We start from the raw sequence: 25,507 nt of genomic DNA on the forward strand, positions 1-25,507 counted from the left end.
ACTAGAAGGAATCAACAGCAGAAAAACTGAGGCAGAAGAACGGATAAGGGACCTGGAAGACAGAATGGTGGAATTCACTGCTGTGGAACAGAATGAAGAAAAAACAATGAAAAGAAATGAAGACAGCCTAAGAAACCTCTGGGACAACATTAAACACACGAACATTTGCATTATAGGGGTGCCAGAAGGAGAAAAGAGAGAGAAAGGACCAGAGAAAATATCTGAAGAGATTATAGTCAAAAACTTCCCTAACATGGGAAAGGAAATAACCACCCAAGTCCAGGAAGTGCACAGAGTCCCATACAGGATAAACCCAAGGAGAAACACACCAAGAAACATAGTAATCAAATTGGCAAAAATTAAAGACAAAGAAAAATCACTGAAAGCAGAAAGGGAAAAAGGACAAATAACATACAGGGGAACTCCCATAAGGTTAACAGCTGATTTCTCAGCAGAAACTCTACAAGCCAGAAGGGAGTGGCATGATATGCTTAAAGTGATGAAAGGGAAGACCCTACAACCAAGATTACTCTACGCGGCAAGGATCTCATTCAGATTCGATGGAGAAATCAAAAGCATTACAGACAAGCAGAAGCTAAGAGAATTCAGCACCACCAAACCAGCTCTACAACAAATGCTAAAGGAATTTCTCTAAGTTGGAAACACAAGAGAAGAAAAGGACCTACTAAAACAAACCCAAAACAATCAAGAAAATGGTCATAGGAACATACATATCAATAATTACCTTAAACGTGAATGCATTAAATGCTCCATCCAAAAGACACAGCCTTGCTGAATGGATACAAAAACAAGACCCATCTATATATGCTGTCTCCAGAAGACCAACTTCAGACCTAGGGACGCATTCAGACTGAAAGTGAGGGGATCAAAAAAGATATTCCATGCAAATGGAAATCAAAAGAAAGCTGGAGTAGCAATACTCATATCAGATAAAATAGACGTTAAAGAACGTTACAAGAGACAAGGAAGGACACTATATAATGATCACGGGATCAATCCAAGAAGAAGATATAAAAATTATAAATATATATGCACCCAACATAGAGCACCTCAATACATAAGGGAACTGCTAACAGCTATAAAAGAGGAAAACGACAGTAACACCATAATAGTGGAGGACTTGAACACCTCACTTACACCAATGGACAGATCATCCAAAATGAAAATAAGTAAGGGAACAGAAGCTTTAAATGACACAATATACCAGATAGATTTATTGATGTTTATAGGACATCCATCCAAAAACAGCAGATTACACTTTCTTCTCAAGTGCGCTTGGAACATTCTCCTGGATAGATCACATCTTGGGTCACAAATCAAGCCTCAGTAAATTTAAGAAAATTGAAATCATATCAAGCATCTTCTGACCATAACGCTATGAGGTTAGAAATGAATTACAGGGGAAAAAACATAAAAAGCACTAACACACGGAGGCTAAACAATACATTACTAAATAACCATGAGATCACTGAAGAAATCAAAGAGGAAATCCAACAATACCTGGAGAGAAATGACAATGAAAACATGACGATCCAAAACCTATGGGATGCAGCAAAAGCACTTCTAAGAGGGAAGTTTATAGCTATACAAGCCTACCTCAAGAAATAAGAAAAATCTCAAATAAACAATGTAACCTTACACCTAAAGGAACTAGAGAAAGAAGAACAAACAAAACTCAAAGTTAGCAGAAGGAACGAAATCATAAAAATCAGAGCAGAAATAAATGAAATAGAAATAAAGAAAACAACAGGAAAGATCAATAAAACTAAAAGCTGGTTCTTTGATAAGATAAACAAAATTGATAAGTCATTAGCCAGACTCCTCAAGAAAAAGAGGGAGAGGACTCAAATCAATAAAATTAGAAATGAAAACAGAGATGTTACAACAGATACCGCAGAAATACAAAGCATCCCAAGAGACTACTACAAGCAACTCTATGCCAATAAAATGGACAACCTGGAAGAATTGGACAAATTCTTAGAAAGGTATAACCTTCCAAGACTGAACCTGGAAGAAATAGAAAATATGAACAGACCAATCACAAGCACTGAAATTGAAACTGTCATTAAAAATCTTCCAAAAACAAAAGTCCAGGACCAGATGGCTTCACAGGTGAATTCTATCAAACATTTAGAGAAGAACTAACACCCATCCTTCTCAAACTCTTTCAAAAAATTACAAGGAAGGAACACTCCCATCTCATTCTATGAGGCCACCATCACCCCGATACCAAAACCAGACAAAGATACTACAGAAAAAGAAAATTACACACCAGTATCATTGATTAATATAAATGCAGAAATCCTCAACAAAATACTAGCAAACAGAATCCAACAGTACATTAAAAGGATCATACACCATGATCAAGTGGGATTTATCCAAGGGATACAAGGATTCTTCAATATATGCAAGTCAGTCAATGTGATACACCATATTAACAAATTGAAGAATAAAAAGCATATGATCATCTCAATAGATGCAGAAAAAGCTTTTGACAAAATTCAACATCCATTTATGATAAAAACTCTCCAGAAAGTGGGCATAGAGGGAACCTACCTCAACATAATAAAGGCCATCTTCGACAAACCCACAGCAAACATCATTCTCAATGGTGAAAAACTGAAAGCATTTCCTCTAAGATCAGGAAGAAGACAAGGATGTGCGCTCTCACCACTGTTATTCAACACAGTTTTGGAAGTCCTAGCCATGGCAATCAGAGAAGAAAAAGAAATAAAAAGAATCCAAATTGGAAAAGAAGAAGTAAAACTGTCACTGTTTGCAGATGACATGATACTATACATAGAGAATCCTAAGAATGCCACCAGAGAACTACTAGAGCTAATCAATGAATTTGGTAACGTTCCAGGATACAAAATTAATGCACAGAAATCTCTTGCATTCCTATCCACTAATGATGAAAAATCTGAAAGAGAAATTAAGGAAATACTCCCATTTCAATTTTAACAAAAAGAATAAAATACCTAGGACTAAACTTACCTAGAGAGACAAAAGACCTGTATGCAGAAAAATACAAGACACTGATGAAAGAAATTAAAGATGATACCAATAGATGGAGAGATATACCATGTTCTTGGACTGGAAGAATCAATATTATGCAAATGACTATACTACCTAAAGCAATGTACAGATGCAATGTACTCCCTATCAAATTACCAATGGCATTTTTTACGGAACTAGAACAAAAAAATCTTAAAATTTGTATGGATACACAAAAGACCCCGAATAGCCAAAGGAGTCTTGAGGGAAAAAAACAGAGCTGGAGGAATCAGGCTCCCTGACTTCAGACTATAGTAGAAAGCTACAGTAATCAAGACAATATGGTACTGGCACAAAAACAGAAACATAGACCATGGAACAAGATAGAAAGCCCAGAGAAAAACCCATGCACCTATGGTCAACTAATCTATGACAAAGGAGGTAAGGATATACAATGGAGAAAAGACAGTCTCTTCAATAAGTGGTGGTGGGTAAACTGGACAGCTACTTGTAAAAAGAATGAAATTAGAACACTCCCTAACACCATACACAAAAATAAACTCAAAACGGATTCAAGATCTAAATGTAAGACTGGACACTATAAAACTCTTAGAGGAAAACATAGGAAGAACACTCTTTGACATAAATCACAGCAAGATCTTTTTTGATCCACCTCCTAGAGTAATGGAAATAAAAACAAAAATAAACAAATGGGACCTAATGAAACTTAAAAGCTTTTTCACAGCAAAGGAAACCATAACCAAAACCAAAAGGCAACCCTCAGAAGGGGAGAAAATATTTGCAAACAAATCAGCGGACAAAGGATTAATCTCCAAAATATATAAATAGCTCATGCATCTCAATATTCAAAAAACCAACAACCAAATCCAAAAATGGGCAAAAGACCTAAATAGACATATCTCCAAAGAATACATACAGATGGCCAAGAAGCACATGAAAAGCTGGTCAACATCGCTAATTATTAGAGAAATGCAAATGGAAACTACGAGGTATCACCTCACACCGGTTAGAATGGGCATCATGAGAAAATCTACAAACAACAAATATCGGAGAGGGTGTGGAGAAAAGGGAACCCTCTTGCACTGTTGGTGGGATTGTAAACTGATATAGCCACTATGGAGAACAGTATGGAGGTTCCTTTAAAAATTAAAAATAGAATTACCATATGATCCAGCAATCCCACTACTGGGTATATACCCACAGAAAACCATAATTCAAAAAGACACATGCACCCCAATGTTCATTGCAGCACTATTTACAATAGCCAGGTCATGGAAGCAACCTAAATGCCCATCGACAGGTGAATGGGTAAAGAAGATGTGGTACATATATATAATGGAATATTACTCAGCCATAAAAATGAACTAAATTGAGTCATTTGTTGAGACGTGGCTGGATCTAGAGACTGTCATACAGAGTTAAGGAAGTCGGAAAGAGAAAAACAAATATCGTATATTAACACATGTAAGTGGAACCTAGAAAAATGGTACAGATGAACTGGTTTGCAGGGCAGAAACTGAGACACAGATGTAGAGAACAAAAGTATGGACACCAAGGGGGGAAAACCGTGGTGGGGTGGGGATGGTCGTGTGCTGAATTGGGTGAATGGGATTGACATGTATACACTGATGTGTATAAAATTGATGACTAATAAGAACCTGCTGTATAAAAAATAAATAAAATTCAAAAATTAAAAAAGCTGTACCTATTTGCACTACAAGCAAGAAGCATATGAAAGTTCTCATTGTAGCACTTTTGCTCATAATAATTGTTCATGGAGTTTTAAAAAAGGGACGAAAATATGACATCAATAATTAATCATGGAGAGTGTAATAACTGTTACCATATTCTAAGGTCTTTCTACTGCCTGGAAAACTAGTTGGCATGGTCCAATAGTCTAAAATAAAATAGTAGATATAAACACAAATGTGTCACTAAGTATCTTAAATGTAAATAGATTAAATATTCCAGTTAAGAGACAAAGATTGTTTGGATTGAGTTAAAAACACTCTAGCATCCATATGCAAAAGAATGAAGTTGACCCCCTACTTCACACCATATACAAAAATTAACTCAAAATGGTTCAACAACCTCAATATAAAAGCTAAAACCATAGAACTTTTAGAGGAAAATATAGGAGTACATCTTCATGACCTAGGCTTTAGCAGTGAATTCTTACATATGACACCAAACCATAGGCAACAAAGGAAAAAGTAGATAAATTAGACTTCATCAAAATTTAAAATTTTTGTACTTCAGTGGACATATTAAGAAGGGGAAAAGATAACCTATCTACTGCAACATGGAGGAACCTTGAAAACATTATGCTAAGTGAAATAAGCCAGACAGAAAAGAGCAAATATTGTATGATTCCATTTACATGAAATATCAATCGTAGGCATATTCATAGAGAAAGAAAGTAGACTGGAGTTTACCAGATTGTTGGAGAAGGGGAGAATAAGGAGTTAATGGTTAATGGTTACAGAGTTTATCTTCGGGGTGAGAAAGTTGCTTTTTTGTTTTTTGTTTAAATTGAAGTATAGTTGATTTACAGTGTTTTAGGTGTATAGCAAAATATATATGTGTGTGTGTGTGTGTGTGTGTGTGTGTGTGTGTGTGTGTGTGTGTATATTGTTTTTCAGATTCTTTTTCATTATAGGTCATTACAAGATATGGAATATAGTTACAGTGTCCTGTGCTATACAGTAGGTCCTTGTTGTTTATTTTTTTATGGTAGTTTGTACCTGTTAATCCCAAATTCCTAATTTATTTCTCCTGCTCCTCCTTTCCTCTTTGGTAACCGTAAGTTTGTTTTCTATGTTTGTGAGTCAGTTTCTCTTCGGTAAATAAGTTCATTTGTACCAATTTTTTCTTTAGATTCCACATATAAGTGATATATTTGTCTTTGTCTGTCTGACTTACTTTATTTAGTATGATAATCTCTAGGTCCATCCATGTTTCTTCAAATGACATTATTTCATTCTTTTTTTTTTATGGCTGAGTAATATCATATTTTATCTATATATCTATATCTGTATACCACATCTGCCTTATCCATTCATCTGTCACTGGGCATTTAGGTTTCTTCCATGTCTTGTTGTTTTAACATAGTGCTGCTATGAATATAGGGGAGCATGTATCTTTTTAAATTAGAGTTTTTGTTTTTTCCGTATATATGGCCTGGAATGGAATTGCTGGATCATATGGTAACTGTATTTTGAAGTTTTTAAGGAATCTCTGTACTGTTTTCATAATGGCTGTACCAGTTTACTTTCCTACCAACAGTGTATGAGGGTTCCCTTTTCAAGATGATAGTGAATAGCACTCTTTTAAGAAATGCTATGTTACTTTCTCAGTGATGATTTAATGGCACATAGGAGAGAAATGTATGTTGAATCATTATGTTTTACACCTGAAAATAATATTGTTGTACATCAGTTATATCTAGATTTTTTTAAAAAGAGATGTATGAAAAAACAGAACATAGATGTCCAATTCAAAAAATAAAAATCTAGGTGACAAGTCATAGCTTGAGTTATGCTTTAAGCAGTGTAATTTTTATCTCATTTTTTCCTCTGAAATAAAAAAAAATGTAAGTACCATATAGTTGGCATTTGTAATGTTTTCAAGACATTACTTTATTAATTCATATGTGTTTGAATTACATAAGGAAATAAATATCCATTTAAATAATTAGCCTTTCTAATTTGGAAATAGCAAACCTTTGTTTCACACTAGATTTGTGAATTTGTATTAATGCAGTTAAAGAACAACTTCATTCTATGAAAAATAAATTTTGTCTGTCACATTTGATACTGAAAATCATCCTCTGTACACCAGCCCCAGTTTGAATTTCAGAGAAAGAGTTTGGATGAAGTAGAAAAGAATAGCTTTATTGCTTTGCCAGGCAAAGGGGGCCAGAGCAGGCTAATGCCCTCAAAACTGTGTCCCAGGGACTTCCCTAGTGGCGCAGTGGTTAAGAATCTGCCTGTCAGTGCGGGGGACAAGGGTTCAAACCCTGGTCCGGTAAGATCCCACATGCCATGGAGCAACTAAGCCCGTGCGCCACAACTACTGAGCCTGCGCTCTAGAGCCCACAAGCCACAACAACTGAGCCTGCGTGCTGCAGCTACTGAAGCCCGGGTGCCTGGATCCTGTGCTCTGCAACAAGAGAAGCCACCACGGCAAGAAGCCTGCACACCACAACGAAGAGTAGCCCCTGCTCGCCGCAACTAGAGAAAAGCCCGCACACAGCAACGAAGACCCAAAGCACCCATAAATACATACATACATACATACATACATACAGACAGACAGACATACAAACATACAGTAAACTATTAAAAAAAAAACAAAAACTGTGTCTCAGTGTGGGGGGGGCGTTTTGTGAGGAGTCTTATACTCAAGGGGAGGGGTTGCTTATAAGGATCTGGGTGCCTGCAGGACCTGCATTCCTTCAGTCTAGAGATCATCTGGTGTCAGGTGGTCTCATGATAGGATTCTGTGGTTCTCGAGGTTATCGAACTGTGACCTCTCTGGAATGAAGAATGCTTCATCAAGCAGTTAACATCTTCCATTTGGTGGGGGTTTTCGTACTTCAGAGGAGCTCAAAAATACTGATATGTATATCCCTTGAGGAGGAACCAGTACCCTGCTCCAAAGCTGCACTGTTGTTTTTGTACTACTCCTCCCTGTCTCTGCATCCCCTCCCTTCCTCGATTAGGAACTGTTTGAACCTGCCCTTTGGAACTCAGGGAAGGTCATGGAGGCTGAATGAAGCTTATTTCCTACAAACAAGAAACGAGGGACACAGAAAGGGTTTTGTGCCCAGGAGTCCCACAGGGCCTGGTTGGTTTCACATGGGTGCTAAAATTGGGGCAGATATTTTATTTTAATGTTAACTAGATGAATTGGATTTAATTTTGTATGCCCTTTTTTTTTCCTTCAATAATAAATTCTAGTGATTTCCTAAGTTTTTACCTTAGGAAACTAGAAAAAGAGGAGCAAATTAAATCCAAAATAAGCAGAAAGAAAGAAGGAGTAAAAGTTAGATCAGAGATCAGTTGAATTGAAAACAGGAAATTAATAGAGAAAAGGCAACAAAACCAAAAGCTGGTTCTTTAAAAAGATCAATAAAATTGATACACCTCTAGCCAGGCTTCCAAGAACAAAATGAAAAAAGAAATAAATTTCTAATAATCATAAATGAAAGAAATGTCATGACTACAGATCCCATGGATAGTAAAGGAATATTATGAACAACTCTATGTTAACAGATTTGATAACTTAGATGTATTGGACCAATTCCTTGAAAGACACAATCTACCAAAACTCACACAGGGAGAAATATATAATCTGAACAGGTGTTTATCTATTAAAGAAATTGAATCAATAATTAATACTTTCTAATACCAAAAGCATCAAGCTGAGATGGTTTTATTGTTGAATTCTAGAGAACATTTAAAGAAGAAAGGATACCAGTTCTCTATAATTTCTTCCAGAAAATAGGAGCTTAGAGAACACTTCCTATTTCATTCTGTGAGGCCAGCATTACCGTGATACCTTGACAGTGAAAAGACAATCCACACTAAGATAAAATATTTGCAAAACACATATCTGATAGAGGATTTGTATCTGAAATATGCAAAGAACTGTTAAAACCTAACAGTAAGAAAACAAACAGCCCAATTAAAAAGTAGAGAGAAGATCTAAATGGACAGCTCACCATAGAAGATAGACAGATGGCAAATAAGCATATGCTCAACATCCTATGTCATGAGGGAATTGCAAGTCAAGACAACAATGAGATACCAGTTTGAAAAAATCTATTAGAATGGCTAAAATCCAAAACACTGACTACACCTAATGCTGACAAGGATGTAGAACAACAGGAACTATTCATTGCTGGTAGGAATGCAAAAGAGGACAGCCACTTTGAAGAGAGTTTGACAGTTTTTTTACAAAGCTAAACAAAGGCTTACCATACCATGTAACAGTCATGCTACTCAATATCCAGGTGAGCTGAAAGCTTCTGTCCACACAGAAACCTGTACATAAATGTTTATAGCAACTTTATTCAAAGCTGTCAAAAACCAGAAGGATCCAAGATGTCTTTCAATAGGTGAATGGATAAACTGGGGTACCATGGAATATTATTCACTGTTAAAAATAAACTGTGTAGCCACAAAAAGACATGGAGGAATCTTGTATGCATATTGCTAAGTGAAAGAAGCCAGTCTGAAAAGGCTACATACTGTATTCCAACTATATGACATTATGGAAAAGGTAAAAATCAATGAGTGCCAGAGTGGGAGTTGGAGTGAAATATGAGTAGGTGGAGCACAGGGGACTTTTAGGATAGCAAAGCTATTCTGTATGATACTGTCATGATGGATACATGACATTATGTATCTGTTAAAACCTGTAGAACTATACAACACAAATCTTGAAACTTAATGAAACTATGGCCTTTAATAATAATGTATCAATATTGGTTCATAATTTGTAATAAATGTTTCCATACTGTCTTCGTCTGCTCCAGCAGCTGTAGGGGAGAAAAAATCATTTTCCCTCCACCCTTCTAGGTTCTTGGCTGAGACCAAGACAGAATGACAGGAGAAAAACAAACATGTATATACCTCCTACATACATGGGAGATACCCAGGAGAAAAATGAGTGACTCTCCAAAATTGCCCAAGCTATCATCTTTTATATGCCATCCCCAGCTAAAGAGCAAAGAAGATTGGGGTAGAGGTGAGATGGAGACCACTTATGGGAATTTACGAGGCAAAGCAAAATAAACAAGGGTATAGTTGTTATGCAGATTTAAGTATAAGCTTTCTATAGTAAGTTTTATTCTTCCTCTTCCTGGTACAGAGAGAGAGAGATACCTTTACAAATGGATCTTTCCCTTAGAAATGTAAATATCCCTTATAAAAGGATAACTTCTATTAGGTTTTCAGAGCTTCTCCAGTGTCTGCTGTTTCTTAAAAATAACCAGCTCAAGAAAATCCTTATGCCAAAGGGGCATATTTTGGGGTGCCATATTCTGTTCCCCTTCCCAGCCATAATAAAATAACATAACAAGTGGCTTGAACAACACAAATTTATTTTCTTACCGTCCTGAAGGCTAGAAGTTGGAGGTTAGGGTTCCAGCGTGATTGGGTTCTACTGAGGACTCTTCTGGGATTGCAGATGGCCTCCTCACTGGTTCTTCACAGGGCAGAGAAAGAGAAAGCAAACACTCTCTTGTTTCTTCTTATAAGCACACTAATCCCACCCACTGTGAGCCCATTCTCATGGCCTCATCTAAACCTGTCTTCAAAAGAACCCATGTCCGAAAGTCATCACATTGGTAGTTAATGCTTCATCATATGACTTTTAAGGGAACACAGTTCAGTGCATAGCATACACTAATGGAAGCTATTAATAAGAGAAATCCTGTGTTGGGGGGTGGTATATGAGAAGTGTCAGAACTTTCTGCATAGTTTTTCTGTAAACCTAAACATCTCTAAATAATAAAGTCTATTAAAAATAATAACAAGGCTAAAGATTATGAATTTCAATTTCAGAGAGATTTAAAAATAGATGACATTTCCTTTGATATTCACTGCCCAATAGAATGCTAAATATGACAAGAACAAGCCATGTCAAGTCAGCATTCACCATGTTCCACCTTTTGGTCTTTCTTTTCCTTTTTCTGCCTTCCTTGAAACTCTCTACCTTACTTTAAATGTCACTATTTTCCACCATATCCTTGTTTCTTGTTTGGTCCTCCACTTTTCACCTCCTACCTTTTCTCTCTCTTTGACTTCAGTGGACCATAAAAATAAAATGTGAGCTTCCATAATAATGAATCTGTAATCTGATTGTCTTATACTATAGTTTAAAGCTTCAGTTACCTTAAAAAAATACAAAGTATCTGAAAGTCAGTAATGATCTGACAGTCAATAAAGGGAAGATCAATAAGCACATAAAATAATTTGTGTATATCTTATTGTAAAAAATCTATAGATTATTATTTAGTTTGTGTGTGCCTGTATCTGTTTTTTGTGTGTTGAAAATAGTATTTCTTTTGGGTTGGGCATATTCTAAAGTCAGGTTTTTTTTAAAGGTAAAATTCATATAACGTAGAAATAACCATGTTAAAGTGTGCCATTTAGTGTATTTACAGTGTTGTGCAACCTCTTATCTAGTTCCAAAACATTTTCATCAATCCAAAACGGAATTCTGTACCTGATGAGTCACTGCAGATTTCCCCCTCACCTGAGTCACTGGAAACTACTAATCTGCTTTCTGTTTCTGTGGATTTGTCTATTCTGGGTATTTCATTTAAATGGAATCTTAGGGCTTCCCTGGTGGCGCAGTGGTTGAGAGTCCGCCTGACGATGCAGGGGATACAGGTTCGTGCCCCGGTCCGGGAAGATCCCACATACCGCGGAGCAGCTGGACCCGTGAGCCATGGCCGCTGAGCCTGCGCGTCCGGAGCCTGTGCTCCGCAACGGGAGAGGCCACAACAGTGAGAGGCCCGTGTACCGCAAAATAAATAAATAATAAATAAATGGAATCATAGAATATGTGACCTTTTGTATGTATCCATTATATGGATAGACCACATTTTGTTTATTCAATCATTAGTTTATGAACATTTGTGTTGTTTCTACTTTTGGCTATTGTGATTAGTGATGTCATGAACATTTCTGTAGAAGTTTTTGAACAGTTAATTTTTTTTTTTTTTTTTTGCGGTACGCGGGCCTCTCACTGTTGTGGCCTTTCCCGCTGCGGAGCACAGGCTCCGGACGCGCAGGCCGAGCGGCCACGGCTCACGGACCCAGCCGCTCCGCGGCACGTGGGATCCCCCCGGACCGGGGCACGAACCCGTGTCCCCTGAATCGGCAGGCAGACTCTCAACCACTGCGCCACCAGGGAAGCCCTGAACAGTTAATTTTAATTCTTTTTGGTATATGACTAGGAGTCGGATTGCTGGATTTTATGGTAATGCTAGGTTTAACTTTTTGAGGGACTTCCAAAATATTTTCTACTGTAGCTGCACCATTTACATTCCAACAATAATGTACAAGAGTTCTAATTTCTCTCCCCATTCTTGCCAACACTTTTGTCTTTTTTTAAATTATAGCCATCCTAGTGTATGTATGAAGTGATGTCTCACGGTAAAATGAGGTTTCCTCCTATAACTTACTCTATATGTTAAATTTATGTGCAATTATTAATATGTTAGTCTATTAAAATACAATAAATGTCCTGCAGATTAAGAGAGTACTATAGTGCTTCAACAGATCCTTCTATAGAAATATTGTTTTGACATTTTAATATTTAATTGTGCTTAATTTGAGACAGATACATTCATTTAGAACAGGAATGCCCATCAGAGGAACTCTTTGCCATGCTGGCTTTTGAGTTTGCCATAGAGCCTTCTAGTTTGATAGAATACATAATGTCCAAAGTGAAAAAGATTTAAAACACAATATGCTTGATTTTGACAGAGTGCAAAGAATGATTAAATAAAGATATTAGCAGTCGTTAAGCCAAGTATCTGGTCATTATTATCAAATACTGCGTGAATACCTCCAGTTAAATGAATATGAACAGCTATCTCATAAGATAATTCATTCCTTTCTTTTTCTTTTTTAATTTTATTTTTGGCTGCGTTGGGTCTTCGTTGCTGCGCAGGCTTTCTTTGGTTGCGGATATGGGGGCTACTCTTTGTTTTGGTCCGCGGGCTTCTCGTGACAGTGGTTTATGTTTGTTGTGGAGCACGGGCTGTAGGCGTGCCAGCTTCAGTAGTTGTGGTACGCGGGCTCAGTAGTTGTGGCTTGCGGGCTGTATAGCGCAGGCTCAGTAGTTGTGGCGCACGGGCTTAGTTGCTCCGTGGCATGTGGGATCTTCCTGGACCAGGGTTCGAACCTGTGTCCCCTGCATTGGCAGATGGATTCTTAACCACTGCGCCACCAGGGAAGTCCCATTCATTCCATTTCAGACAGCTCTGTTTATAAACTTAAGTTCTTCTGTATGCTAGGTTAATAACTGCTGTCCTTGAACAGATACTAATTGGATCTTGTTATTCTCTCTAGCTACAGGTCCATTTTTTCACATGAAGACAGCTACCATATCCCCTCAAGTTTTCTCCTTTTCTATATCTGACACTTCTAATTCTTTCTACCCATCACATTTCAGAGTTCTTATACCTTCACTGTTCTACTTGCTCTCTTCTGGATGTGCTCTAGTTTGTAGTCATCCATTCTAAAGGGTATTTCTCTAGATATTATCTGATCCAAAGAATGGAACTAACACATAAGATGGTTTGCATGCTCATGATAGGCCTGTGATTTAGATATGTGTGTTCCCTTTCTGCAAGTGAATAAGCTTAGGCGCAGACAGGTAAAGATATATTCCCAAGGTCATAGAATATGTGGAAGAAGTCCAGTTCAGGTTTAACTGTCTGCAAAGCTATACTCTTTTCCTTAATAATCATAATACCAATATTGATAAACATAATAACATTTATTGCACAGGTAGAATATACTCAACACTGTACTAAGTACTTAGACTCCCACTTAAGCCTCACAGAAGACTTGTGAGATAGAGATTACTATTTTTACAAATGAGAGAATTGAAGATCAGAAAATTCTAATAATTTTCTAAAGGCCACTGAGAGACTAGTGTAGTCAAGATTGAAAACCAAATGTGATTCCAAAGATTGTTCTTTTAAATATTATACTGTTCTGTCTATGCTGTTCCATGATATAGTTGATATTTCAGTAATTAAGAGCACAACTACCAGGTGTTTCAGTGTTCTAGGTCTATATAAAATAATACATATGATTAAAAATATACAATTTACAGTTATTACAAATTTATTAATTTTTCTTTCATTTCATTTGATGCAAAAACACTGCTGATTTGACTATATATTGATATAGCCTTTCTGTCAGTATTTAGCAAAATACCAAAAAGAAAGGGTGACTATATTTAAAACTTTGTTTTCTTTTAGGTCCACCTCACTCATTTAACCGAGATGAGACAATAATCATTGCTTTGGCATCAGTCTCTGTATTAGCTGTTTTGATAGTTGCCTTATGCTTTGGATACAGGATGCTAACAGGTAAAAATATAATTTTTTGTTTTGTTATTTATTAAACATGTCATTTAATCAGAATTGATTTTATTTTATAAAAATTCATCATGGTAAAAAACATCTCTGTGCTGTGGTAACCCCAGAGTCATCCTTCTCTCTTAAACTTTTTGTCCTAGTTTTTATGAAAAGTTTCAAACATATACAAAATACCTATTACCCAGCTTCAATGAGTATCACATCTGTATATCATCTATAGCCCCACTCACCACATGCTTCCATTCCACTGGATTATTTTGAAATAAATTGAAGGTATAACTTATCTGTAAATATTTTAGTATTATCTCTGAAATATAAAGACTTAAAATATATATAACCACAATACCATTTTTATATCTAAAAATAACAGTAATTCCTAAATATCATCAACTGTCTAGTTGGTTCTCATAAACTTTAGATTTGACAAGCTTTTTAGGAAATCAGCACCCATTCATTCATTTAAATAACTTTAATAAAACCTTCTTTAATGTTTCTGCATATTTCTTAGGGTTTTATACTGGGTGTGTTACTAGAACAATCTCCCAGAATTCAGCTTTTGTGTTATTCATTTTTCATCTTCATTTATGGATGATTCCTAGTTTAGTAAATAGTTTTATTCCCATTGACGTTAGGCATAAGTCTTGCTGTCTGTCCTTCTGTAGGTCTTTTTTTAACTGTCATATATTAAAAAGTGTAATAAAGATTTTCTTTTTAAGAGAACCACACATTAGCAGGTTCTTTTTCCTATTCCTCTAGGAGACCGTAAACAAGGTCTTCACAGTATGAACATGATGGAGGCAGCAGCATCAGAGCCCTCTCTTGACCTAGATAATCTGAAACTGTTGGAGGTAAGATTGCTTTCAGATTACGAACTGTTTTTTCTGCTCTCATAGTATATCTGAGACGGGGCTTCCCTGGTGGCGCAGTGGTTGAGAGTCCGCCTGCTGTTGCAGGGGACACGGGCTCGTGCCCCGGTCCGGGAAGATCCCACATGCCGCGGAGCGGCTGGGCCCGTGAGCCATGCCGCTGAGCCTGCGCATCCAGAGCCTGTGCTCCACAACGGGAGAGGCCACAACAGTGAGAGGCCCGCATACTGCAAAAAAAATAAAAAATAAAAAATAATAGTATATCTGAGACAGTGATTTCATTAACTCATTCATTTATTCAACAAGCATTATCAATTTTGTGCCAAGGCCTATTCTAGGCACTGAGAATGTTGGTGAACAATACAGATACATGAGGCTTATATTCTAGTGAGAGAGAGGCTACAAGAGGTTAAATAAATGAAAGTACAGTTGACCCTTGAACAACATGGTTTTGAACCGAATGGGTCCACTCATACACAGATTTTTTTCAATAGTAGATACTATAGTACTACACCATCCACAGTTGGTTGAATCTATGGATGTAGAACCATGGACACAGAGGAACCATGTATATATGAAGGGTCAACTATAAGCTATATGTGGATTTTGGACTATGTGGAGGGGTTGGTGTCCCTAACCCTCACATTGTTCAGAGGTCAACTGTATATTTCAAGTAGTAGTAAGTGCTATGGAGAAAAAAAAAGCAAATGAGATAAGAAAGTTATGGAAAAGGAGTTATTAAAGAAAATATATTTAGAAAGGAGATGATCATTGAATACAGACTTGAACAAGAGTATGGGAATAACGACATCAGATTCTGAGAAAAATGTGCTAGACAAGCAATTCACAGTAGATGATGAATAAATATTCCTTGTCTGTGTATATATTGTATATTGTATAGGTATATATGAATATTATGTTTTGTATAGAATTAAATTTTCATTTGGTAATATCTCAGAACCTGTGTTAAAAGTCTTACCATGATGAATGTTTTTATGATCTTTATTAGGATAAATTAACTAAACCAGAGACTGCTAAATAATAGATCTGATAGATTTGGTTATATAAAACATTTTAAGAACCTTCCATTTGGGAGAAAAATATAATAAAAGTTAAAAGCTAAATTTGAAAAAGGTATTTCAACACATAAAAAATTGATAAAGAGATGGTAGAAATCAACATTAAATAAACAGTCCATCAAAAATAGACAAAAGAGATGAATTATCAATTCACAGGAGAAGTAAGTATGCCTAGTAAATGTATAATAAGATGTCCAATTTACTAAACTGGAAAAAATACTAATTAAAACCATTAGGATTTTATCCTGGACTGAGTAAAAGAAACACTCCCAAACATTGCTGATTTAACTTTATATTGATACAGCCTTTCTAAAGGGCAGTCTGTTTGTTAAAATTTAAATTAGAAATAGTGAATGAAATATAACAAATATCCTTAAATGGTAAATCCCTAACCTTTTTTTCAGTAAAAAGTCAGAGAAATCCCAGAAGCCAAAAATGAAGAGAACAGTTGCATCTTGCTGGGGGGTTTTTGAGTTATTTTTTATTGTACTGTATTGTACTAGATATTGTGAATGTCATATTGTGGAGACTCTGTATTCTGTTAGGTTCTTCTAAAGTGTGTTCATTTCGTTGTTTATTTTAGTAGGTGATTAACTTGGTTGGACATATTGCAAACTCATCTCCTGAGCTGAAGTTTAGTTACTTTTTATCTTTAGCTGGAGTCTGTCCCATGCATTAATTGGGTTTCCAACTCTCTGACTCTCCTTTTTGGGATTCTCCCTTAATTTTCCATGCTGTGGTTGCCCCAAATTCTGTCCCCTGCTTCCTGAGGCCAGAAAGATTTTCTATCACAGTTTCTGCTCCACTATGCAGTGCAGATTTCAGCCTGCTCACAGGCTTAAAGCTATAAAAATAAGTAGCTCACCCTATGCCATTCCTTTCTTCCAAGTGTTGACTCCCCTCAGAACCTATCTACTTTTGTTCATTCTCCAGCATTTTTAGATTTCTTTTTAAAAATATTGTTCAGGGGCTTCCCTGGTGGCGCAGTGGTTGAGAGTCCGCCTGCCGATGCAGGGGACACGGGATCGTGCCCGGGTCTGGGAATATCCCACATCCCATGGAGCGGCTGGGCCCGTGAGCCATGGCCGCTGAGCCTGCGCGTCCGGAGCCTGTGCTCCGCAACGGGAGGGGCCACAGCAGTGAGAGGCCCGCGTACCGCAAAGAAAAAAAAAAAAAAAAATATTGTTCAGAGTTTATAGTTGTCATTTGAGGGAGGGCTGGGTCTGGTAGGAGTTTCTGAGCCATATAAGATGCCAAATTTATTATTTTCTTGACAATGGAGTTACTCAAACTAAGCAATAGAGATCTGGTTGCATACATATGGATTTATACTTTATTATTTAGTAAATTTGATTGTTAAGTTGTGATGAAATAATATCTTGCTTTCTTCAAAACAAATTTACAGCTGATTGGCCGGGGTCGATATGGAGCCGTATATAAAGGTTCCTTAGATGAACGTCCAGTTGCTGTAAAAGTGTTTTCCTTTGCAAACCGTCAGAATTTTATCAATGAGAAGAACATTTACAGAGTGCCTTTGATGGAACATGACAACATTGCTCGCTTTATAGTTGGAGATGAGAGAGTCACTGCAGATGGACGCATGGAGTATTTGCTTGTGATGGAGTATTATCCCAATGTAAGTTCTTCATAAAAAATATACTGACATTTATGTCAGTCAGATTTGTAGGAGGACCCCTGTTATGTAGAGTGTTGCTGGTTTGCAAACTGGTTATTAATGGTCTACAATGACATAATAATTTTACTCCAGAATGTGAATGAAACTGTTTAGTCCCTACGCACTTACATCACACTGTCTCTGTCTCTGTCTGTCTCTCTCTCTCTCAGCAAGACTTTCTTGATGAAGGAAGCAGTGAAAGAGTTGAAAATACTTTTTTTTCTGCCTTAAGTTGATAAATAAAAGATGCATTTGGGGCTTCCCTGATGGCGCAGTGGTTGAGAGTCCGCCTGCTGATGCAGGGGACATGGGTTCGTGCCCCGGTCCGGGAAGATCCCACATGCCGCGGAGCAGCTGGGCCCATAAGCCATGGCAGCTGGGCCCATAAGCCATGGCCGCTGAGCCTGTGCGTCCGGAGCCTGTGCTCTGCAACGGGAGAGGCCACAACAGTGAGAGGCCCACGTACCACACACACACAAAAAAAAGCATTTAAAATGAAATAACCATTCATAATGTTTAATATTTGAGAAATAAAAATTGATAATGTCTAAATTCTCTTTTCCATCCTCTCCTCCTCTCTCTACCTATAGAAATGTCTTTTCTTACTTCGAGATTCTGAAGTGTTATAATTCATTAGATCTCCTTTGAATCCTAACATGCAAATCCTTTTTACAGCTGCTAACTTAACCTCCTCATGTTCAAGTAAAGTAATTCTACTTTTTTCCCCTTTTTACTTTTTCCCTCCATACAGGGATCTCTATGCAAGTATTTAAGTCTCCATACAAGTGACTGGGTAAGCTCTTGCCGTCTGGCTCATTCTGTGACTAGAGGACTGGCTTATCTTCATACAGAATTACCACGAGGAGGTAAGACAATGAATAGAAGATGCATCACAACCATGTGGGGCCAGAATTCACAAAGGGAAATTTTATTCATATCTTTAAAGTAAAAGTATATTTTATATTATAGCAGATGTATTATGAGCCAGCTGTTTACAAGATCTAACGTGAGGAAATATATTTGAAATTTAACAAGAAGAATAAGAAAAAGAATTTCAATTCTCTAGAGGGGTCATGGATTCCATTGCGATTTTGATTAAAGCTCTGAACACTCCCCCTGTAAGGATAGACGTATAGGCATACTTTAAAAAGTACTGTTTTGATTGTAGGGGTTCTCAGATCCTTTGAAGTTCATCTATGGACCTAGGTTAAGAACCTCTTAGCTAGACGGTGTTGTATTTTCCTTGTATTTATTTTGCTTATTTAAATGAACTACAAATGCGTTATCACTTCTTTACACATGAATTCCATAGGTTGGTTGGTCTTTAGTGTAAAACCCAAATGTATCTTTTGATAAATCAGTGCTTCTCTTAGCTAGAATTAGGCTTGTTCACATTTATCAGGGAGAAAAAAGTAACAGGTTTCAATGAAGATGACATTTTTTTTTCTTTCTCATGTAAGAATCTGAAGAGAGACAGTCTAAAGTTTTTTGGCAGCACCGTAATATTATCAGGGCCTCAGGCTCCTCTATTTCTTCTCCATTAGTCTTTATATGTGGCTTGTTTTCAAGGTCACCTCATTGTCCATCATGCTATATGCTAATCAGCAGAGAAAAGGAAAGTAGAAGGAATTGCCTCCTTTTGCCTCGAGAAGTCCCACTCTTGTGCTTATGTTTTGTTTCCCAGAACTTAGTCCATGCTTTCCTACCACACTTAGCTGCAAGGGATGCTTTTGAATATAGCTTGTTTTTGTTTTTGTTTAGCTGGGTGCATTGCTGCCTCAAATAACACTCGGTTCTGTTCCTAAATAGGAAGAGGAGAACTCATGGTGAGGAGTAAGGCTTCACCAGTGTGTCAGTACCGTGTGGTTATGTTCCTTGCCATAACTACAGTTTATATTCAGCCTTTATGTACATTTTTGCTAGTTTTTCAAAGCATCTTTTTAATATATTTGCTTCTTCACTTTGTTTCAATATACATCTCACATCACAGGCACCTCTAAATTAGCTTTGCTGTGAAAATCCGTCTTTGCATTTTCATTCTTTACAGCAATTTTCTTGTCATGCATTGTTTTTTCAGTTTCTCTGACTGCTATAATGAAGAGAATATTTAATGTAACAATTTCTTAGATCTTTGTTCCATTGTATGATAGCATGGATCATCTTTTCTATCTGCTGCTTCATATATAAATAATTTCTCCTGAATAATTTATCAGTTCATTTATCTTGACATCTTGCTTTTCCTGAATACAGAATTGACCAATGTTATTGCCTGTGTCAGCAACTTGATGCACTTACTTTAGTGCTTTAGCTCATTAACCATTTGTACTGTGTTTCCTTATTCTTAAATATCATAACTCCTTTAAAGAGCTGACTTAGCACAGAACTTAAAATACCATCCTAATCCCCATTTTCAAGGCTTGCATGATTCAATAAGGTTTCTAGTCAAACATTGGCTGAAAAGAGTGATTGCCATCAAATATGAGTTTTATTTAAACACAGATTTTATTCTAAAACATTACCTAATATTATCACTAAATAGTTACCATTTTAAAAAATGTGTATCTGTTTGTGAAAAAACATAAGTATAATAGCTATTTGAATTCTTGGTTTTACCTAATTATTTAAAAAATATTCCATACCTCACAGCAGTCAGAATGGCCCTCATCAAAAAGTCTGCAAGTAATAAATGCTGGAGAGGGTGTGAAGAAAAAGGAACCCTCCTACACTGCTGGTAGGAATATAAATTGGTATAGCCAGTATGGAGAACAGTATGTAGGTTCCTTAAAAGACTAAAAATAGAGGTACCATATGATCCAGCAATCTCACTCCTGGGCACATACCCGGAGAAAATATAATTTGAAAAGATACATGCACCCCAATGTTCATTGCAGCACTATTTACAATAGCCAAGCAACATATGTCCATTGACAGATCAATGGATAAAGATGTGGTATATATATATAAAGGGAATATTACTCAACCATAATATAATGCCATTTACAGCAACATGGATGGAGTTAGAGATTATCATACTAAGTGAAGTAAGCCAGAGAAAGACAAATATCATATATCACTTATATATAGAATTTGCAAAAAAAAAAAAAAGATACAAATGAACTTATTTACAAAACAGAAATAGACCCACAGACATAGAAAACAAACATATAGTTACCAAAGGGGAAGGGGGAGAGGGATAAATCTGGAGGATGCAATTAACATATACACACTACTATATGTAAAATAGATAACCAACAAGGACGTACTGTATAGCACAGGGAGCTATACTCAATATTTCATAATAACCTATAAGGGAAAATTATCTGAAAAAGAATATGTGTGTGTGTGTGTGTGTATGTGTATGTGTATGCATGTATATGTATAACTAAATCACTGCTGTACACGTGAAACTAACATGACATTGTAAATGACTATATTTCAATAATAAATAAATATTCCAACTATACTGTACTATTTCAAAACATTTAAAGTGACATTTCAGTTTTTTTCAGAGAACTTTATTCTTCCCGGTATCTTCAGATATAACTTTGCTATTTGGCATACAATTTTGTAGTAAGGAATAATACTATTATTATTTATTCAGCTATTTTTTGCTTCAGGAGAAGTAGTAGTTGAACCTGTTTATTTGTAATTGGTTCTCCCTATGAATTTTTTTCCTAATGGTAATGTCAGTGTAACATTATCATGGAAAAAAGTCTAGCAAAGAAGGAACATATATAGATCACTTAAATCTATAACCAGAAAATTACTATTAACTAGTTTATGTACATCTTTCCAGATCCTTTGCTCTGTGTGTGTGTGTTTATGTTTATGTAAATATCCACAGAGAGACTATTTTGTGTTCAGGTTTTATTTTTTAACATAATTAAAATAATATTGTGTCCCACTTTGCTTTAAGAAATTTGCCAAGTGTGCTACTGCCCAGGGCAAAACCATTACATGCTCGGCTCCCCCTTTCTACAAACCACAGCCCCTTCCCCAATAAAAAAAGGTTAAAATGAATATTGAGGGGAACTTTAAGGGGAAAAGAAGTCTCAAAAAGGTGGTCTATAGTTCCACCCTCAGCATTGGTCATGAATCCTCTCTTGTTTCTTCCTTTTTCTTTTTTTCTTTTTCCTTATTTCCTCCCTCACTTCCTTCCTCCTTTGCTTCCTCCCTCTCCTCTTTTCTTTTCATTTCTTTTGTTTCCTTTTTTAATAGTAGCAGAAAGTATTACCTTGTTTTCCCCTCTGGCTGGCTGACTGACTGACTCATTGCACATTCACATTATTAACCTGGTTTCCCTTATGTGTGAGATATTTTAGTTTAAGTATTGCTTTGGTGTTAGTGTACAAACATTTTCCAGTGTCTCTATAAATTTTATTATATAAATATCAGCTCAAGATTATACCACATATACTTATGTTGTGGTTTTATCCAGAGTAAGAAATGTAGCTCTGTTAGGGGTTGAATGAGCCATGTTAGTACATACTTTGGAAGGCTGGACTGGGAAGAGGAGCAAATGAGAAAGAAGTCAATTTTTAGAATAAGAAACCTGGTAACTGCTATTTTTCTTCTAGTTGTGCTATTGCCTCCCCCCACCCCCTTCCCCCAATATCAAAGGAATCATTATCTTCTGTCTTTAGTTTCATTTTTGGTGAAATTGAAGTCTAATACATGTTAATGAGAGTAATAAATGTAAATACTGAGTCTTTTTGTGCCTAAATATAACACTGGTTGACTTTGTTCTGATTGCTGTATTTCTTTCTATACCTGAGGAGTTATTTTAAATTTTGGGAATGGTACTTTAGAATTTTTTTCTTTTCAAGAGCTACGGTTTTATTTCAATATAAGATTTATATAAGGTTTTCTTTTTTAAAAATTTTATTGGAGTATAGTTGATTTACAATGTTGTGTTAACTTTTCCTGTACAACAAAGTGACTCAGCTATACATATATATATTCTTTTTCATATTCTTTTCCATTATGGTTTATCACAGATATTGAATATAGATCCTTGTGCTGTACAGCAGGACTGTGTTGTTTTTCCATCCTATATATAATAGTTTACATCTGCTAATCCCAAACTCTCAATCCGTTCCTCCCCCTCCCCCCCTTCCCCCAAGGTTTTCTTATAAAGAGGAAAAGAATTATGATTTTACTTAGGGGCTTAGGTTGGATATATTCTTTCACTCAGCAAGCATTTACTATGTGCCATGCCTTTTGAATTCAGGCAAAACATGTTCTCTCTCTGCCTACATGGAATATATAGTCTTCTGATTAACAAGTAATAGAATGAGTAATAGTGTTTTGTTTCTTTGTAAAATCAGAAAACAGCTACCAGTCCATTGCAAAACTGTTTCTAGTTTAATTTGAAGAACTGTGGTGGGCTTAGATACATGGCTAAGCCTCAGGACAAAACTGGAATTTTCTGTCATAGGTTTGATTTGTTAATCTGTAAGATAATACTATAAAATACACATACCAATTTTGGAGCCATGTCAGTTTTTCAGTGATAATTGTTTTAGATCAGTTGACTTTTTATCGTTTTTTATGCAAGATATTCCTTTCTCTTTTGCCTCCTTTTGCTACTCTAGAAATGAAAAGGAAAGAAAAAGGTACATGTTAAAATTAGAAGCAACAGCCTCTTGGCTATTAATTGCAGCTGAATTTTTATGCAGCTGAATGTTTAGAGCTTAATTACTCATAGTTCCAACAGGAGTTATCTTGTGAAATATATCGAAAATGGTGGGGATTGTGAGTTGAAATTTTGATTTCTTATGTCCTTTTTTGCTATTGGAAAATTAATGGGCAGAAAAATAACACTATCTTCTATATTTATATAGCCCCTATTACCTTCATGCTCATTTCATGTCCAGTAGTGCTATTTAAGCATTAATAAATGTTTGAAAATTATTCAAACAGATCACTATAAACCTGCAATTTCCCATCGAGATTTAAATAGCAGAAATGTTCTGGTGAAAAATGATGGAACCTGTGTTATTAGTGACTTTGGGTTGTCCATGAAGCTGACTGGAAATAGACTGGTGCGCCCAGGGGAGGAAGATAATGCAGCCATAAGTGAGGTGAGTGTATACAAAAGGTATCACACTGACATATTTTCAAAACATAATAAATTGCATTTAAAAATCCACTAACTACTCAGGACAGTTATCCTTATCCAAGTGTAGCATATTAGGAATTACAAAATTAAGATATACAGAAGACATTGCATGAAGTTCATCAATTCATTGTGGAAATCACTGCCATTCCAACTCATTTTTGTCAATATTAGTAGGAATGCTATTGAATAGGATGAATATATCACAGTTTAATTATTTAAAAAGGTTATTTTTTTTTGAAAGAAAAAATTGCTAAGTTGAATTTTATTAAAATTAAAAACTTCTGCTCTGCGAAAGACAGTGTTAAGAGAATGAAAAAAACAAGCCATAGACTGGGAGAAAATATTTGAAAAACACATATCTGACAAAGGACTTGTATCCAGAATATGAAAGATCTCTTAAAACTCAACAGTAAAGAAGACAAACAAGCCAATTAAAAAATAGAAGATCTGAACAGACACCTTACTGGAGAAGATATACAGATGGCAAATAAGCATATAAAAGTTACTCAACATCATTCCTCATTAGAGAACTGCAAATCCACACAAGATTCCATTACATTCAAATGGTTAAAAAAAAACAAAACAATAATATCAAATGCTGGTGAAGATGTGGAGCAACAGCAACTCATTCATGGTGGGAATGCAAAAGGGTATAGCCACTTTGGAAGACATAGTCTTCCAGCAATTTACCCAATTGAGCTGACAACTTATAGTCACACAGAAACCTGTACGTAAACGTTTTAGCAGCTTTATCCATAATAGCCAAAAACTGAGAGCAACCAAGATGTCCTAAAATGGGTATTTTATTTATTAAAAATTTGGTATAGAAAGGCTCAGTGACATGCTTAGGTTCAAATAACATTGACATATTATTGACCTGAAATTTATGTATTACTTCTGGTCTAATGTATGCCCTTCAGAATATGCTACATTCTTTTTCTGAAATACATCACTCTAATTTATCAGGTTGGCACAATCAGATATATGGCACCAGAAGTTCTAGAAGGAGCCGTGAACCTGAGGGACTGTGAATCAGCTTTGAAACAAGTAGATATGTATGCACTTGGACTAATTTATTGGGAGATATTTATGAGATGTACAGACCTCTTCCCAGGTAAGAGAAATGCTGTCAAAAATTGGTGTATGTTTTGAAGTGAAGCAGTTATATTTTTTTCTACCTATATTAAATAAGTCAACTTTGATGTGTTTGTACTTTCATTTAAACCTTTATCTCATTGCCATCTAGTGTTCAGAAACATTACTAGCAGAAGGATGTGAATCAGGGAAAACTTTTTAGAAAGGACTCCAGGTTTGCATCTGAGTATAATTTAATTAATTGCTCATAATAGCTTATCTGTGTTCAGGTTGGTTTCTCATTACTTTAGCAGTCATTGTTTTCCTTACACAACCTCTGAGCATTTGAGAATCTGCACTTAACAATGTTTCCTGAATTGACCCAGTAAGGAATTAGAAGTAATGAATTATCCATTGGAACACTTTTTTCTTCCTGTCTTTTTTTCATTCTCCTTTTCTTTCTTTTCGTTTTTTTTTCTTTTTTTTTTTTTTTTTTTGCAGTACATGGGCCTCTCACTGTTG

The 25,507-nt window shown here is 36.1% G+C and overlaps 1 protein-coding gene across 1 annotated transcript in view; it reads left to right on the forward strand.

Annotated features, from left to right (window-relative positions):
- The window catches only part of BMPR2 (bone morphogenetic protein receptor type 2), a 200,716-nt gene that overhangs the window by 141,481 nt on the left and 33,728 nt on the right, over window positions 1–25,507 (forward strand). The window contains exons 4-9 of the mRNA XM_082840798.1: window positions 14,051–14,161; window positions 14,927–15,018; window positions 17,521–17,751; window positions 18,542–18,656; window positions 23,713–23,873; window positions 24,878–25,025. Of these exons, the coding sequence (XP_082696924.1) occupies window positions 14,051–14,161; window positions 14,927–15,018; window positions 17,521–17,751; window positions 18,542–18,656; window positions 23,713–23,873; window positions 24,878–25,025 (858 nt within the window). The remainder of the gene's footprint in view (window positions 1–14,050; window positions 14,162–14,926; window positions 15,019–17,520; window positions 17,752–18,541; window positions 18,657–23,712; window positions 23,874–24,877; window positions 25,026–25,507) is intronic.

This window comes from Leucopleurus acutus (assembly GCF_964270905.1).
Source record: "Leucopleurus acutus genome assembly, chromosome: 6".
NCBI lineage: Eukaryota > Metazoa > Chordata > Mammalia > Artiodactyla > Delphinidae > Leucopleurus > Leucopleurus acutus.